General features: G+C 35.7%; 1 protein-coding gene across 2 annotated transcripts in view; it reads right to left on the bottom strand.

The window, feature by feature from the left end:
- The window catches only part of PRKCE (protein kinase C epsilon), a 279,822-nt gene that overhangs the window by 103,804 nt on the left and 156,122 nt on the right, over window positions 1-19,896 (bottom strand). For both annotated transcript variants that reach the window (XM_419464.8, XM_015283823.4), the window contains exons 3-4: window positions 1,698-1,857; window positions 757-791 (exon numbers count right to left, since the gene is read on the bottom strand). In XM_419464.8, the coding sequence (XP_419464.3) occupies window positions 757-791; window positions 1,698-1,857 (195 nt within the window). The remainder of the gene's footprint in view (window positions 1-756; window positions 792-1,697; window positions 1,858-19,896) is intronic.

The following is a 19,896-nucleotide window of genomic DNA, read 5'->3' as shown; positions in this document are numbered from 1 at the left end:
TTTGACTTTCCTCTTGCATTGGTCATTGCTGAGAGAAAAAAAACTCAGGGAATCTCAATTGTACATGAATACAGTATTTCTTATTTTAACATGTAAAATCATTTTGTGCATTTATTTATTTACAGTGAAATTTCATCAAGCCTTTTGTAATGAAAAATCATCACTAACTTGGTCATTTTTACTTGTCACATGATAATTAGTTGATAAACATCATCCCAAGAGGTGACTGCTTAAAAAAAATTAAGAGTACAAGAAATTGAGATGAAAAGTTGAATTCAAAATGAAGCGTTTTTGCAGTCTTTGCTATAACCTTCTTTAATTATGACCTCTATAATTATCTCATCTATTTAATTACAGTCTATGCAATTACCTGGCATTTTTAAACAGTAATTCTTAAGTTGAATAGAGACTTAAGGAGAATGAAGACAATTTTAAAATGCGTGAGATGAAAAACAAAGAAGCCAACATCCCCAGACATGCCATCCTAGTTGAATGTGCAGAGAAGAGAACTAGGATTTGCTGTTCAGAGATGTTAACTGTGCTGCTATTTCACATAGACTGCCTACGACACAACAGTCTTAAAAATCTGACTGTGACTTACTGTAAAGACTGAATCTTTGGTGAGACCAAAATATTCAAAGCAACTTGTGCAAATCCTTATCATTGTACATATAAATTGTTTGATGAAAATATTATTTATTATTAATATGTTACAACATATGTATTCAAACCATTTCCCCATGGACTTTCTCTTACCTTGACATTGGTATCCCTGTTTTCCTATTACACCCCTGAAAATAAAACAGTGTTTTAGAGAGTAGAATATATATCTATAAAAATGAAAAACATTTCCCCCCCTTTTTTAGTAGATATGTGCAGGCTTAAAAGAATTAATTATTTTAATTACTAATCTGATATTTGCATTCCTGTAATGAGTTTAGTTCAAGCAGGTACCCCAATTCAGTCACTAAGCAGTAACAGGTTGGAATACAGTCTGTGAAGGGATTCAGAAGAAAAGACACTTACTATAGCAAAAAAGGTAAAGCCAAAGGACACAGAGAGGGAAGACACGAGAAACTAAAATGGTCATTTAGTAATTTTATAAATTGACAAAAGACTGCATTTGCCAATATTGTTGCTTGAAATTATCTTAGCTAACCTAGGGCCTAAACTACAGACTTGTCTTAAAGAACGTAGTTGAATTCATGTGCAATGTAATTACATTGTTTCACACCAACAAAGACTCATTCACTACACACTCTTACAAAATTCTAATTATGGATCACATCAGATCTTACATGCATTAATGTGCAAATCAGTATCTCTGGGTAGCTTTGGAAAACATCAATAGAGTCACTGAAAAGCAACTTGAAACAGAATGTCTCCATCCTTTATCTGAAAATTGTGAGTGCTAAACATGAACTTTTTTTCTAAAAGGGAGATCTCGATATATACTGCAATGACAAAGACTGTACACTAAGTATCCCAAAAATGGGAACTTCAGAAATCCAATGTTCCCGTATTCCTTTATCTTCAGTAACAGTTATAGACGCTTGGCATTTCCTAGGAGAAATGTGGTAGTACTCAAGTATCTAAATAAAAGTTCAGTCATCTTGGCAAAATGCAATTGTCTGGTAATAGGTCCAAATTCACACTTAGAAAGTTACGAAGAAAACCAAGCCAAAGTTGCTTCATACCATATAAAATCTCTGCAGTGTGAACAGTATGTTGGTTGTCTAAGATAGGTGGCCATAAACTTGTGTCCATTGACCTGATGTACTCTGCGTCGTACAGCACCCTGCCGCTTTCTGGGGCGCATCCGTTCCCGAAATACACGTTCTTCATTGTCTTTGGGTGCTGAAACAGAAGAAAAAAAAATAAGTACTGGCTGTATCATATAGAAATATGAAAAAAATATATCAAATGCAATAAATAAGGTGATATCTTTAAAAAAAAACAAAAAAAAAAATCTCTTGGTTGTAAGCCTTTACTTTTAAATTCACACTAGGCATGCCAGTAAGTTTTCTGCACTTTATCACTATCAAGCACATAAACAACCTCTTAAACAGCTAGTCAGATCCTCCAACCAGCTCAGACTTTCATGTCATTTGATCTTTATGTACAACAAATGAAAAAATACAAAAAAAAACAACAACAACAAAAAAAAATCCATCACCAAAAAAGCCCCAACTTTTCTTCCTCTCCAAAAATGCAGACAGAAGAGCAGGGAAGATGAATAGGAGTACATATTATCAAATAGAACAAAAATTCCCCAGGATAGTTTACTAGCAGATATTGTGATTATGGTCTCAGCTTCAGGCTCTAGTAATCTACTTCGGTACTAATACATTCAGAAAAATTTTCAAAGGAAGGAAGCTGTTCCTCTCAACCAATTCCTGTTTGGTTGTATATGAGATTTAATGGAAGAGGAAACAAAAACTAAAGTTGCTATATCTCAGATATGTCTCAAAATGAAAACCTTTGGAAAAATCCGTCATAATACATGATTATTTTCCTTTTCCTAAAACATTATTTTGAAAAGTGTTACTAATACCTCCATTATTCTATATTCACATTAGAAATGAAGAACAGTTGTTAATGAAAGAATACTTTACGAGCATTCCTAGAACCACCCATTTATTTTGAAATTAGAATGCCAGATTTAGGAAGGCCAAAATCCACTCATGCACTGAATCTACACACTGACCTTCCTAAATCAGTAAATATAACACTAATGTATTAATACTTATTACTCAGCTAAACTGAATCGTTATAATAGCATAAAGATGTGGCTAGTTATAGGCTTTCCTTTACATGAATGAGTTCATCTCCAAGTAGTACTACAACATTTAACAATAATGCAGTGGAAATAAATCATCAGAGAACAACTCAAATCTGTAGCAATCTCATCATGTTACAAATATTTAACTAGTCCCAATTTTTGAGGAATTAATCCATCAAAATGACTCATATTTTTGTAAATTTGAAAGGTATTTACTTAGAAATTCTTAGAAAATTATTTTAAATTAAGCTGATAAAAACAGAGCAGAGAACCAGAAATCAAGATCAATTTCTTTCACTGCATAGCAAGGGCAAATAACACATAACATTGTCAAATTCATTTACACTCTAGAAATACCATGTTCCTTACACAATAATATCATACAGAACATCTCAACTGAAAGTGAGATTTCACCCCACCAGATCCATCTGTGGGATGGCCAGAATAGCATTGCTTTTATATTCTGAGTTCTCAGTAAATACCTGCTGACTTACACACAATGCTACCCCTTTTGTTTATGTCAAAGAGCAATCAAAATAATGGCTCTAATTCTCCTCCAAGAAAGAGATATGAAATAATAACTAATTATCAATCATGCTTCTCTAATGTGCATTAAGTAAAATTCCAACTTCTAAGAAATACCACAGCCCATGGGGAGAAAAACCAACTTTCACAGAGTAAGCATAGCAGGTAGTTGGAAATCATATCAAATACTTTTATTTCCAGCTTCTGAATGAATTAATCACTTTAAGTGTTGCTGGAAACCTGTCTTAAAAAACAAACAAACAAACAAACAAACAAACAACCCAACGCTATTGTGAGAAATAATTCTATAGGTAACACAGAACAACTCTTCTGCTCATCACCCAGATTTTAGAAATTGCTGAAGTATGTAGTCTGGATGTGAGAAAGCTAACACACTGCTCTCCTGGAAAGGTTTCACAGACAGTTATCTGTTTTTATGAAAAGAACAAGATGTTCTGAGAGTCCACAGCTCACAGTTGATATGATAATCAGTCTACAATGCCACTTTTCTCCTTTTTGCTTTTTTTTTTTTTTTTTGGTCTCAAGAGTAACTCTTAACAGACAAAGCACATGTAATCTTACAGAGCAGATGAAAATCTTTTGACTAGATCAACAGAACATCACAACGCTAGGGTTAGCTTTTGTTTGCTTTTTATCAAGACATCTCTAAAAATGATTGCAGTACTTTAATTTCTATCCTTAACATTTTTATGAAGCTTCATTTTTTCACTTACAATTTTTACAGTTAGAATAGCAGACCAGTGTCTTTTTCAGAAAGGCACTAACTTGAAAACTGATAGAAGCAATATACCAGTTATGAAATTTCCAGCTTAAACAGCAGGTCTCCACCACACCGACCATCAGTCCGTCATCAAATAGATAAAGGCACTCAGGAACTTTATGCTCAGTTTTCCTCTCAGTTTACATTAAGTTCTGTTACTCAGTAAGAACACATCGGTAAAGCTTTTCTACAGTCTTAAAACTGTCTTGCATGAATCACAGTGATGTTCAGGACCAGAGACCCAAACCAAGGCAGTTACTTTCCAGGTGACTCGGGTCAGGATGAAGTGCACACAGGCTCACACCCAGGGCTTTAAGCCACTCCTCTCTACAAGCACTGTGAACACCCTTACTTCAAACTAAATCCATATCCATTTACCTCATATGTGACCAGTCAAACCAGAGACACTCATTCAGTTCTCTCAAGACATCCATTTAAAATTGAGCCCCAAAGTTTTCTCATTTTTCATGAGCAGGAAAGTCACGATCTCAGAAAACAGTGAGTAGTCAGGAAAAAATGGAAACATTTTGCTGAGAGAGCCAGCTAGCATTTTCAAGTCTTATTTTGGAAGCTCTGGCAACACAAACAAAATTGGCCTTTTAAAGCTATTTTTAAAGGAAAAAGTCTTACACCGGTATATAATAGAAAATACTATTAAGACAGCACAGTGTCGAATCACGTCATTTATATTCTTAGCAGAGAAGTTCAAATGAAAATTAAGTGAATCTGTCATAGTCAGTCTACAAGCACTTCCAACATAAAGAAAAATTTCTTCACACAGCACTTCTAAACAGTCACAGAGGGTTATCATTTCCTCAGTAAAAGCTGTTTTTTTTTTTGTTGTATTTTTTTCCCTGTAAAATACATTCTGTTCCATGTTTTGATTTGGAGTCCTTCAACTCTTTCTATTATTCAGTTTACCCTATTCAAATTTTATTTCTGAAAGGAGGAGTAAGGAAAGCTCATGATCACTTCAGAGCATTCATGGAGAATACTTGCAATGCAGCATACCAATTTTAGGCTTTCTGTGATGGCATTTGAGAACTGCAAAATTTAGGACTCATTTTGCCTTATACTGTATCCATTAATGCCTTTGCATCTTTTCACTGCAGCCAAGTGTAACTCTCAGTTATTTGGGAAACGATAGCACATAATTCTTTTTACATACTCATATGTACATAAAAGTATATTGCCTACAATTTCAAAGTTCACAATCCTGAAAAGTCTTGCAGGCTTAACTTCAAGCACTTAAAGAAGCATTATAAGAGTCAACAGAAGTATCTGGAATTCAAAATTCTATGAAATTCATAAATACTTGCAAAAATTGCAAAATGGATGTTTAAACAAACTGTTTGGAATTTCATTTAATACTGTTAATCACACGGTCTCTCTTCAGTACATTTTACAGCCTTAACTTAAAGGACAAGTAATACAGAGTACTCTGTAATCCTCAAAGAGGGCAAGACTGGGGGATAAAGACTCTGAACACTAAATAACAAAAGCTGATACATGTTAGGACTCCTTTTATAATGTGACTTGAGCATAAATGAGAAAGATTTAGTGTGAAGTACCATCTGCAACAGACAATTATTCAGCACAGCAAAGTCTGGCATTTCACTGTAAGTTTCAAGTAGTTACATAATTTTAAAAACAAACAAAAACATGGAAAAATATTGCAGAAAATGAAAGAGAGAGAAATGACATTCACAGAAAAGTTTCAGTGCTTTCACTGTTACTGTGACTGGGGAGTTGTAAATTGGAGTGCACTGGGCACCTCCCTTCATATGGAAGGGAGCAACACCTGGAGAGTATCAGTGTTTGGAGAGGAAAAACAAATAAGAATTTCCAGTTAAATGGCTACCAGAGCAAAGCTGTAGGCCATGGATAATGGTAACTGTAGTAGGAACTAGCTAAGACATCCCTCCACAATAGAGCATTGCCATTTCCACAGTGCTCCTTGCACAAACTGATACAGACTGCTTTTCACCTTGTGCATCTCTTGGATGTCTTAAAGTTCTGCTATCCCTAGTTACAACCAGCAACTCATAAAATAAAATAAAATAAAATAAAATAAAATAAAATAAAATAAAATAAAATAAAATAAAATAAAATAAACAGCTGATTTAATGCTAACCTTTAATAATTACTAAATAAATAAATAAATAAATGAAGCATAAGTGAACAAAGAATGTAAAGAAACAACAATTCAACAGATGTTTATTACTGACAGTTAAGAGCTTTTGCATCAGAATTCTTAAACACTGATGCATATAGAGAAAAGGAGCTTTTGGTTTAGCATTACATAATATCTATAAACTAAATTGTATAAACATCCTGTTCAACCAAGACTACTGACATTTCACAGACAAAGAAGTATACTGGGGGTAATCTGCCTAAAGTCACATTGGAAATACAGAAGGGGCAAGAACAATATCCAGGACCCCTCAGGTTTCACGACTGAGTGCAACCAGCTCATTTGGCATCAAACTTAAGTCTCAAAGGATTACTGTTGAACTCTTATTTTGGGCCTTTACAGTAGGAACTTATATAAAGTCATCAAAATTTCTTCAGGCAAACTGGTGAAAGGTTTACTTTTAAGAAAAAAAAATAATAATGACCAAACCAAACAAAAACAAAGGTAACCCTGTACATTCACATTTCCTTCTCCTTCCTTTTAAATGGTTTTCTCAGTACTAACACATGCAATAACTAATCCGGTAATCTGAGATAAAAAACAGTAAGGTAAAGACAATGATGGGATTTCATGATGTTTTTATGGGTGAACACAGATTGGACAGTTTATGACAGGTATAGAAAGAGCACACAATTTTTGTAAGCCTTTTCCTAAAAGCATACACTTTCCAGTCAATTTCACTAGTAAAGAGCAAACACAAAGATTTTACTCACTATATCTTGAATCTATGTCTTGATTCTGCCTACATGTATTTAAAGACTTCCCCTGACACACGAACAAATTAAAAGTGATTGAAGTGTGAGAGGCACATTCTGTTTCAGGGCCTGTTTTACTTTCCTTTTTTAAAAATGCTTTAAATACATCCCCAGTTGCCTCACACTGAGCCATTATTTACTCCTGGCTCATACCTTCTCTTCTTTACTCTTATCCCAAATGTATTCATTACTTCCTCAAAGCTGAAGGAACAGTGACTCTCCACATTCTTTCAAATGGAAATACTTTCACAATTGATTCAATCAGTAAAGCAGATCATGAAGTCAAAAACTACTAAAAAGTCTAATGGGCACCAAAGGTACTACAGAAATTTCAGCATACAGAGAAGTTTTATTCAATTTTCAGAAACTTGCCAACCCCGTTGGCTGGCAGTGATGTGGAGCTAGTGCTCACAAACTGGCATGTCAAGCATGAAAGGACACCACCACCACAGCTTGGCCTGTCCACTCTGCTGAAGGAGAGGTTGGCGGTGAAGAGGAACTAAGTCCTATGTTTGCTTGAGCAAACTTCTCCATTAAATGACACCAAGACTTTCCATAAGAAAGCAAGTGAAACGAGCCCTCATGTCATGCTGCGTTCCCTCTACACAGTGCCCACACAGTTGGTGACAAGTTTAGGTATTAACAACATGGAGTCACGTGTGGTTTTTTTTTTTTCAGAAGAACACACAGCATGTTTTTATATATCTAAGATCTAATGAACAGACTTCTATTTTATAGGACCTGCTGACAGGACAACCAGTAGGATACAGATATTGCAGGCCACATCTGTGTTTTAGCCCCCACTTATCTCAGAGGAGGGGAAGTTCTTTGAGAGACATAGATGATGGGTTCCCACCTTCATCTAAGAGGCAAGAGTAGAAATTCCTATACATAAATACTTGTAAAATCCATGAAGTAAGAAAATCAGTGACAAATTCCTCCTTCTTCCGCTCAGTTTCTTCACTGGTGGTATTTAATACTCACAATTTTAAGGAATATGGTTTTCATGAAGAAAAAATAACTATGATTTTTAATTTACTCTTTGTTATATTACTGAAAATACCTTAGGGAAGTTATTGCTATGCGAGGTTTTCAGAAAAGTTAATTTCACATTTCAAGGCTTTTAAGATAAAAAAATATCATCAAAGACATTTTCCAGAGAGCAAGAATTAGAGTGTTTTCAGTTTTAAAGGGACAAAATCACAGACAATGGGACAATAGAAGTCAATGCTATCTAGGGTTACTTCAGTCTTGCACTGTTATCCTTTAGGAGCAACAGTCTCACTTTGAACACGTCTTTATGCCAGAAAATCTGCAATTGAAATCAGAGAGGTGAAAATGTATTCTACACACGGCAAATATGGAAGCTGTTATTCAGGAAAGAAACCTTACTCCAGTGAATGTAATTGGTCTACTCATGTTTAAAAGTATATAGTGTACAATAATAACATGTAGAATGTAGAACAGTTTTCGTGGCATAACTTGACCTCATAAACTTACAGGAGAGATCATGAATTTAGTTTGTGACAGTGAAATTCAAACCATGTTGATCCAGACATGAATGATGAATAGCATTAGTAGCCTGGTGTTAGTACTGATAGTGTTAAGTCCTGATAAGCAAACAAGTACAATATCTCTCATTAAATCAGCCATTTACAAATGCTGAAACAAGTAGATCATTTGAATGAACAAATCACATGTATAATACATGATACTATTATAAGATTATTACAACCATGATTATGCCAAAAGCCATCCTTGGGACCAGACTTCCATGTTTATTGCTGCATGTCTGCAGACTTGACCTGCAATATGCTTGCAGCATGCTCCTGAGAGCGTGCCCAGCTGCTTGAGATGGTAGATAGTCCAGTGACACGTTCCTATTGACTGTCCTTTGTTTGGCTTCAAGGAATGAAGGAAAGTAGGACAAAACATCACATTCAAGGCTTATGTAGAAAACAACCTTTCAAAATGGTTTATCCATGAACAGTTATTTTAACAGAGCCCCAGGCAGGATGAGCTGAGCTGCTGGCTTTTGTCATCTCCTGGAAAGGAAATGATGCTGTGATGCTAAGAAGGAAAACCAGCATTGTGAGAATCCCAGGACAAAGCCCTTTTCCCACAGGAAACCATTAAACCAGATAGATTCTGAATGACAGTATTTTAAGCACGTGTTTGTGATAGATCAGAACTCTTTTTCTAACAGTTGCATAAACTGTGTAGAGCTTGTATAACGGATTTTAAGTTTTTCAGAAGATCATAGTTTCTCAAATATTTTTTCAACCCCAGCTTTATTTCTTTACTGCAGAATAACAAAAACATGCGTGGCAGGTACCTAGGAGATACCCCAGGCCAATCTCCTGCAGTGGGGAAGTGTCTTGTGCACTTCAGGTGTCGTCAGCTAGTATTTTTCTGACAGTTCTTGAAAATCTCCAGTGAGGGAAATTTCACAATATAAGTATCTTGTTTCACTACTCTGGCAGGCAAACTCTTTTGCTAATATCCAATCCAAATCATTTAGGAGTAAGTTACTCTGAATGAGTGAATGGCCAACTAAAACAGGAATTTTCTTCCAGCACAAACTACTGAAGTATCTTTGAAGGTGATCGCTGTTCCTTATATACCTTATGCAAAAGACCATAGGCTAGGCATGGTCACAGATACAGCAAGATGTCACAGAGAGAAGGGCACTGCAGCAACTACGTACACTACTCAAGCCACAGAAAGAAGGCAGCTCCTTTGAACTAAATAGGTCCCCATGAACACCCCTGTCATGTGACAGTTTTCTTATATACATACATAAATTATATTATGTATTTTATGAAGGCTGTGCTAAAAGTAATACCTCCTATGTTACTATGTTGGCCCAAGACATCAGAGGCAGATGGTGGTGGTATGGCAGTAGAGGTTGAATCGTCCCACCAATATCCCATTATATTTAGTTGCTGCATGACAGATGGCAGCAGAGGCACAATATGACAAAATGGCACATGACATCGAAGTGTGTACAGGTGTGAAGTTGGTTTCCTGCATGTGGAAAAAATGGTACCCACTAACACTCTTTGGCACTTGCTGAATGTTTCAAGAGACCAAACAGTATATGTGAACACAGTGAGATGGTGGGTGGTGCATTTCAATAGCAATGACAGTGGGTCACCTCTGCTGGTACAGATTTTTATGAGAGCGACATGCAAGTTCTTGCTCATTGCTGATGAAAACACACAGCTAACTGCAGTGACTATATTGAAAACAGTGTTTTGTAGCTGAGAATTTGCTCTATTAAACGGTGTTCTTGTGGTTTTTGTACTCATTATATTTTCCATGATAATAAATATGAGGCATTACTTTTGGTTCGACCTAGTATATGTGGCCCAAGACAATTCCTCTTCACTCAATGCACTCCAGGCAAGTCAAAAGGTTGGACACCCATGAGCTAGCCTTAAAACCAAAGCTCTGAAAAATCAGGAGGAATAACTGGGGATCAGGGTGTCACCAAAAAGTGCTTTGATGAAAGTCCCATCATGGGAGCCCAAGGCACAGAAACTGCACTGAAGAGACCTCTATGGCTGCAAGCTAGTCAGCCTGACAGAAAGATCAAGGTTTCTAATACAATTAAGAAGATTTAAGCATGTTTCTTCTTTCATCTTACCACTTATATCTTTTACAGATAGCTCTCCACTCTAAAAAGACATGGTCTTAACAAATACAATTGCTCTGCTGCAAGGTATGCAGAGCACTTTATGGGTAAAAGATGAGCCTTCATTTCAATTGCACTGATAATTTTTTCCTTTCTTGAGGGGAGGTTGCAGGAGTCCATAGATCATCAACCTTTGCACTTTCCACCCCTCACAACTTCATTGTTGAACTGAATGAAACAACTGAAAGATATTAGTGTCACTCATCACCTCAGAAAGGATTGTTCTCCAAAACAGATTTCACCAGTAAACATCTGCCACAACTTTTCCCTTTTTAGTCTGATGTATAACCTGTAACACTCTTTTACCAGTGTTCCAACATTTTGCTCTTTCTGGTTTACATCTTCTCATTAAGGGACATATTCTGACACCCTGGACATCTTTTACAAGCAACCTCATCTGGTCCACTTCCTAACCATTTGTAATAGACTAAAAAAAAAAAAAAAAAAAAACCCACAGCAAAATAACTCCTTCCCTCTTTTCATCTTCTTTTTTGCAAACGTGGGAGGATATTCTGATAACTCCCCTCACCTCCCCTCCACTGTACAACAAAAGCTTAATTAGGAATGTCTCTGACTCACAAGCTGTGCTATTAAAGCAACTCTCCCATCTATGTCTTTCAATATTAAATATATTATTACTAATTTCAATTCAGTGAACAATAATAGATATATTATGTAAATCCTGAAGTACTTGTACGATTTCTGCATTTCTGAATATGGCTATATGAAAGAACATATTCAATGTGCGATGGTTTCAATAGAACTCTTCCAATGTTTGAAGCACTACTTACCTGCCCTGCTAGATGTTAATTCTAAGCATCTATTACAGCACTGTAAAAATGGAAGCATGTGCTAAGCAGTATGCTCTTTTTCCTTGTCAGGCTTATGGGCACAACACCATGAAGTAGCTATAATAAATGGTGAGTCTGAATACTGTCAGTAGTGCCTGAATGTGCTATAGGATTTTGGGGGGGGGGGGAGGGGTACACAATGGGGAACACAAACTACACAGCTGTGCTTATACTCTACCATTGGCAGAACAAGAGAACAAGTTTCTCAATAACAAGATTAAGTTAGAGAAGTTTTAAGGCTTCTTATTTATTTTTGGATTTCAAAGTATAGGTTATTTTATTGTCCATACAATATCAAATGATAAAAAAAAACAACAACAACAACACAGAGCAAATAAGGTGAGACAACAGTTTTAAGTCATCCTACCTTTGTAGAAGCAGTTTAGGGCCTACCACACACTCGCTAACAGTTAAACAGCACTAATTTCTAATATTAGGCCACAGCTTGTAAATACACTCTTCATTTTTCCTTCTGCATGACCTCAGGAAACAAAATAAAGAAGAGGTTTCTTTCCCAATTCTTATGACTTTCAACAAAGGTTTTCAGTATTTGATGTTTTACAAAGTGCTGGCTGAAACACAGAGTTGCATGAGAATCTTGACTCTTGTTAAACATAGCAGTGTATCTAGTCCCCGGGTTATGGGGAAAAGCTTTAAAAATGTGAAGCAAATAGATCTAAAGACTGAAAAGGAAAAAAAAAAAAAAAAGAAAGAAAAAGAAAAAAGAGCTCTAGTAGTACTTTCTCTATGCACTGGTTATATTACTTCAAATTACTATGGGGCTGCTCAAATTGTGCCTTACCATATGACAGAAACACCATGACAGAAGACAAAACCAGGTTTGAAACAAGTTATGAAAACTTTTATGTTCCTGACATTTGCTGTCTTCTTGATATTCCAATCTTCTTACCTCCAGCGTTCCAGTATTTATTTAGTCCCTGTTCTCCAGTCTTTGGAAACACAGATGTGTCAGTGTCTTTTATATTTTTAGTGATTCAGTGAGCACATGGTCCAAGCCTTCATCAAAAAAATGAAGAGTACTTCTAGCTTATGAAAAGATTCTTAAACGGATGTTTAATTTCCAGCTGAGTCAGAATTTCAGAAAAGTGTTTAAGTATCAGCTGCCTGATGTAATCTAAGAGGACCTGAGGCATTTTTCTTGACCTATGGCAGATTATATCTCTAATAAAAATTATATTTACATTGGGAAAGTATTGCAAACAGCCTTTAAAAAGTAACAGATGAGTTGATTGAGATATATTTTTTTATTCATAGCTCTGTAAAATTGATGTAATATTCAGGAATGCTTAACTTACTGATGGAAGCAGCTGGGAAGTGGGAAGGGTGGGATATTGGATGATGAGGTATGTTACTGTGGGAATTGAGGAAATCAATGGAAGAAGGACAACCAAAATGGAAGCAGACAGTTTTAATTCTTTCACTTTGCACAATGAAACTCAGAGAAAAATAGGATAGGAAAAAAAAAAAAAGAAGGAGGAAGGAATGAAAGCAAACTTAGGTCTGATGAAAGATAGCGCATCAGAGAATATTCTTCTTGATCACTGTGGGAGAAATTGTGAGCAACGTGGCCCACATCAATCAATGTCTCAAACTCCAAGGCCAATCTGAATTAAGTATTGCTGTCAATCAGAAAACTATTTTTTTTCTACTTGTTTGCTGTAAGAGGAAGTTAACTGTCCCTGTTATGCAAAACTCATTCATGAGAACAAGCAGATCTAAATATATTTAAAGTTAGCTACATAAAAGAGCTGTCAAGATCTGTTTTTTGGGTTTTTTTTTTTTTTTCACATGGATCTAGAAACCTGTCTTGCATGGCTCTAGGAGAATCAGTATACTCATGCCTAAATTAAAGAGGTTAAACTCACTAAGATCTTCAAAAGATAATCAAACAAGTTCATTGAAACAACTCTAAAAATTCGAAAGTGGTTTACATCTGCTTTTATTTTCTCCATATACATGACAGAGCTAACTAAAGCTATATTTATGCAGACAAGAATAGGTAAGGAAGAAAAGTTTAACAAATTAAAACAGGTATCTATTTCTATCATTTTACAATACTCTAAAACAACTGATTTTTCTACCTTCTCATTAGTTAACTTTCTCAGACTAAAAGCACTTTAGTACTGACAAATCCCCACAGTACTCATTGAAGGCAGCCTTTTGAAATATAGGACAAGACTCTATACAAGAATTAATCAATGTGTGTGGGAGAAAATCTGCTTCTAACATTTCTTGAAACTGTACATCTTCCAAGAAAAATATTTGTTAAACTCTGGGCAGTGCATCTGTATACTGTTGCTAGAAAAGAAAACTGAACATTAAAAAAACAAAACAAACAAAAAAAAAACTGAAATATTTTCTTTTTGCTTCAGCAAAAAAAATCTACTGTTACTTGAAGTTCTTCACAGCTTTCTCCCTGTTTAGTCCAGAAATTAACTCAGACAATGAAAATTGAAACAAAACAATTCTTGGAATTGCTGCTGATTGAATGTTTCCCTCATTCTCCTATTGCTCTGTTTTCCATTCATCACTCGACTTGGCCCTTCCATGAGCAGTACCGCCTTCAGCTATCGTAAAGAGACAAAGCAGTTCCGATGACACTGACAACACCACTTCATCCAGATACCCATGTGCAGTGCAAGTCCAAACTGTAAGAATAAATACTGCTTTATCAATTGTAAAATACTAATCATTATAATTTATTGTTCTGTTTATCAAGAGGCCAAGAGATAGCAGACACTTTAGAACTGCTTCTCCAAAGAAATTCAAGACAGCCTATGATCTCAAACCCTTTCTGTCCAATTTAGTTTTCTACGCACCTCAGCTCATATGCACACACTCCATAATTCATTTTAACTTAGCCTTATCAGGTTGCTGAATAAGGATGTGAAAGTCAGCTGGCTTTAAGTTAAAGGAAAATATTCGGTGCCTCCTTATTGCTGCTGTCACTGATTTAGCTGTTCCCATGGTAAACTTCAATACTGCCCCAGGAAGCTGTACCACCTATCAGTTCACAAGTTGGGAAGTGTGGTGTATGGAGATTTGATTTAACAGATCCCAGAACTGTCTCCTTGTAGGATGTGTCAGTTGAAAGCTGCAGTGGAAGGCTGGATTACTTTTCCATTTTTTTTCCTCCTTTTTTAAACTTGGAAAACCTCAAGAAAACTATGACATATGGCAGCACTTCCAAGCTGGTTTCTAAGAGATTTTGATTTCCCACTTACTTTCTCTAAGTGTGAATTACCTAAGAAGGTGGCAGAGTTCCTCGAAAAAACCCTAACAGCTGCTGTCTTTAGAAAACGACTTCTAGAGAGAAGTTCCCAGTATTTTTTTAAAGATTTTGACAGCTCTACAGCTTGAGATTCTGACTTGACTGTACATGACACATCACAGAACTCATGAATTATTTTTTTTACAATCCTTTCAATTCAGAAAAAAATAAGCTACTTCATTAACAAGATGAAAATTATCCAGACAAGATTATCACACAGCATAATGATATTATCATCAGAAATTGCATAAGAGCTAATGTCTCCTATGAAGCCTTTTTCTGGAGTAAATACATACCAAAATCAAATATATTCTTACACATAGAAAAGAATTTCCAGAACTCTCCTTCCGTAAAGCATTATCTTTTCCATTAGCGTATAGTAGTCAAACTAAAACTATTGCATTCTGAGAAATAGAAATAAAAATGTAAAAAAATTAATTTTTGAAGTAATTAAGACTTAGTAAAGCCTTCTTAATAGTCTGCCTTTTTCCTTATTCCACAACCTAAAAATAGTTGCCAAAATATTTTAATAACCATGAAAAAAATAGTAAGATTATTTCCAATAAGTGTAAAAAAAAGGTGTTCCTTAACTTAAGTCCTTCAAAAATCTCTTGAAGTAACAGTTACCTTTTACTATTTGTCCTGGAGTTGTTACAAAGCAATTTTGTGCTTCTCCATTTTTAGGGCCCCACAACAAACTTACATTAAAAAATAGAGGTTTTGTAAGATGCAATGCAACCATTTGAATTCAGTTTCTGGAAAGTGTCTTAAATCCTATACCCAAGACTGGAGATATTCAGAATAACTGCCCATATTCAGGAACTGGAGTCAACATGCCCATATTGCAGAATCAGTATGCTTATTCTCCTACACACACGGATATCACCTTAGCACACAAAATATCTCTGATTTCTTGATGGAAAAAAGTCACATAAATGGGCCATAGAAAATTAGAGGAAGCTGAGTGATTTTCAGCCAGCCCACACAGAACATTAGGGGGAATAAAGTATTCCTCTGAGCAAGCATTAGCACTATTATTAGCAGCATCTAAACTTATTTAAAATAACTATTGCAGTATCTATTCCAGCACGAAACGCTAAGTGCACTTGTCCCTTAGAAAGCAAGAAACAAAATCATTTGAATATGATTCTCCATCTGCATTGTAACAACTTTTGCAAGAGACGTGGAAAATAGGATATAAAGTGTTCCTGGAAACTTAAGGGTAAAAATAAAACTTTATTTAATGGAAGACATTTCAAATACTGAGGTCATTATGCTAGAGGTGTGTGAAAAAGGTGGATTAGAGATGGTCTAGGAAAGTGTAGAAGGCTGCAGCACAAGTTAAAAGCAGAAAGATCAGAGTCTGACATTTGTCCTGCAGAGCACGTGGAGGTAAGCAAGGCATGCTGTTCACCAGCAGAAGAAAAAGATCTGTAGCTCTATCACTGCACCAGGAGTACTTTTTGAATCACTCCTTCCGAAACCTGGAACCTTCACAGTAAACTAACATGGGTATTTAAAAGTTTCTCAATGACTGAAGGAATCATGAGATGAAAGGCTTCAGACCAGCATAAAATCGCAGCTCTATTCTGAATAACAGCTTTCCCACTTCTTTCCATCCCCATAGATGAGTATCATCATGCTGCCACTTCACAGCATCACCCATTTAGACATCCACACAACATGAGGCTGAATATCTACTAATGTCCACTAAAATACTGTGGAGAAGTTACCCTTTCTCCCATGATGTCATATCACTGGTCCTAAGTTATGAATTATTTCAGCCAATTTTATTTTTAATGTTACGATGTTACTGCTTTCCTCTAAGTTAAAGTTCTGAAAAATGGCATCTCTTCCATGATCAATTTTTTTTACTTCTAATAGAGTAAGCATTGATTTTCACTTTTCTTCCACCACCTGGACTTTGGGGAGTTATAGTATAGTTGTATACTATACGACATCTCACAAGGATTTTCTATGCAGTGATCGCAGAGACTGTGATAGCTCAAACTTTTGGAATATTGTTCAGTAATGAAATGAATCTTTGGCAGATAAAATGACAAAAAAAGATACATAAATGAAAAAAAATATTTCATAATATAGCAATGTTATTTTTAATTTCATAATAACATGCAAGTAAGGTTGATAACATCAAAGCAAACAACTACTAATGAAGACTAAACCAGAAATTTAGTTTAATAAATCCATATATAAAAGGCAATTGACTTAGTGAGAAGTTATCCTATGCCAATACCCCAAATATATGAAAAACATGCAAAATCTTTCTCTCAGGTCCAACCTGATGTCACAGCCAGCCTGGCTGGGTTCATGGGCACAACAGCAGCCAGAGTACGTGACATCCAGCAGTACTTCTCTGAAGCAGCAATTCAGAGCACAGCTAAGAGATTGAGAGATATTTGGTGATTTGCCCAACACCAGTCAGAAGGCCCGTGGCAAGGGTCCCTTGCATGCAGTCTCCACACTTTTCCCCTTGGATCTCCTTCCCATCATTTCTAAGCACTATGAGACATACAGGTGCTTACATCCAACATCAGAGAATCACTTCCTTAATCCTATATCTTCAATATCCTGCAGCTGTTCTATGAGCTTGGAAGCAAGTTGATACAAAGACTGTAAAATAAACCTCTCCTAAATATTTAGAAGTTATGACAACACTGTTTTTTTCTCTACAAAATGCTATTTTATTTGCAGATTGTCATCAACCAGAAGCATGATTACACCCTCACACACGATGTTCGTTAACAACAAGGTGATTCCTGTTGCAAGTCTCCAGTCCAAGTTTGCACACAGCAGATTCATTAGAAAAATACAAATAAAAAAGAAGAAGCCAAAGCAACGCCAATAAAAGCAGTAGGCACATGTTAACATGCCTAACAGAAGGAAATGAGCAGGAGACCCAAGCAAATTTACTATTGGTTAAGGCTAGGACATATATCTAAAACCTGTTGATATCACTTGAGGATGACTACTATGATCTTCTCAATACCTGCTTTCTCTTTGCGTCAGTATGAGTACATTATTCTGATGTCTAAATTAAATGCATAGAGGAGTCATTAAAGTGAATAGAACCAATTTATACTAGTTGCATTTTCCACTAACACTACCATGGCCATGACTGCCCCCACTGCTTCTCTCCTTAAGAAAATCGTTTGTGCTATTTATATAGAAGCTGCCAAGACTTTTATATATCATTCACAATGAAGTGGGTAGGTAGGCAAATAGATCAATCACCTTTATAAATGTAGTATGTATGATTTATTGTGAAAGAAGAGATTTTTCACAAGACAGAAGGTCAGGATTTTCTGTTTTACTTTTGGTTTTCACATCCTTCTAAGCGATCATGATTCATTCACTAGTCTTCAAGGAAGATCAGTGCACTTGTATACTTTAAGTGCCTGCACATTCTAATGCTCACTTGCTGCAGTAAGATTGGAACTCTGATGAAGTCTTGGCATTTCTGCACATGCAGCTGTGCAGTGAGCTCTGAAGAACCCTGCAACTTAAGCTGGACTGAAGTTCTGCAGAAACCACACTGCAAATTAGCACATAATATGGAGGCTTTCAAGACTGGACTGAACTTACGTTCCTGCATGGAGTCTTCAGCACAGGAAGTGGATATGTTATGCACCGAAGTAAAGATCAAGAAATAACAGGCAAAATATTAATTATCCTGTTATGTGGCGCACTTTTATGGGCACACACAGTGTGTACACAGTCAAATCTGATAAAAGAATAGATATACTCTCCCATGACCTCCTGTCCTTGTGAAATTTATCATAACATCTGATGTATGAAATCTGGAGGACAGCAAAGGAAAGCAAATTTAAGAGCATATAAGTTCTATATTACAAAAATTACTAATGTAAATTCCTTTCCAAAAGTGAGGTATGCCTTCAATTATCAGTTAGGTATTCTGTCAAATACTGGCAGAACTTTTTGGCCTCTTGTATGGAGCCACCACCAAAGACCCTAAGAGGCAGCAACATGTACAAATATTTTGCCTTTCCTGTTGTAGAAAATCTATTCCCCTTAGTGCTTGTGGTTTCAAGAAAACTTGAAAAAGTTCAGTGACTTTCCACTGACTAGTACTCGACTTCCAGTTGTAGCAAAATTACAAGAATTTGAATTAACATTTAGAAATTTTAAGTAAGGGACTTCTAAGAAAGGAGAATTCCTAGGAATCTTTTTTCAAACACTAAAGCAGAATATTAATGGAGTGGAAGATGAAAAAGCAAGCAAATTATTAAAGAAGGCTACAAGAGCAACAAAAATCGTGGACATTTGAAAACGAGAAGATTTATAATCAAGGCAAACAAGCTTTTGAACACAAACCATATCCTTCACCTGTTTTCCATGCTTCAATCTCTACAAACCTTTCAGATAGAAACATCACATACACCCTATGAGATATAAAACATCCTATGAGACTATAAGGAATATACAATATACAGTTGAGAATTTTAGGACTTTTTCTTGTGAGAATAAGCAGCCACAATGGTGTATTGTATCACATCCATAAATTGCAAAATATTATTCTTTAACTCAGTTTACCTGTTTATGTAACTCAAAAATTTTATCCTCAGACTAGCACATAAACTCAGTTGTACTTGGTATAGAAAGCTAACAAGAACATTTTACCAAAAATACCTTTCAAGCTAATATTCAATTGTCTAAATGTCAATTACTACAGTTCTTTCTTAAAACAAGATTTCAATTATTTGATTTTCCCATCTAGTCAGAAAATAGATGGCAAACTTCCTTCAAAGAATATTAAAACTTACATGGAGAGACCACATGGAAAAAATTAAACAGGGAATAATTATACGCAAAAATGCCATCCAAACATTTAAATTAGCTGAAGGAGCTTAATTTGATAAACATGGTTACATTTCAGATATTGTGCTAGACACATTACAATATAAGCTGTTATTAGTTGCAGCACTGTGCTGTAATTTGCTCTATCTATTTTCCTTTGCAGAGTGAACTGAATATGAAGTC

Source organism: Gallus gallus, chromosome 3 (genome assembly GCF_016699485.2).
Source record: "Gallus gallus isolate bGalGal1 chromosome 3, bGalGal1.mat.broiler.GRCg7b, whole genome shotgun sequence".
In the NCBI taxonomy this organism is placed as follows: domain Eukaryota; kingdom Metazoa; phylum Chordata; class Aves; order Galliformes; family Phasianidae; genus Gallus; species Gallus gallus.
This window is presented reverse-complemented; position numbering and strand designations above follow the sequence as displayed.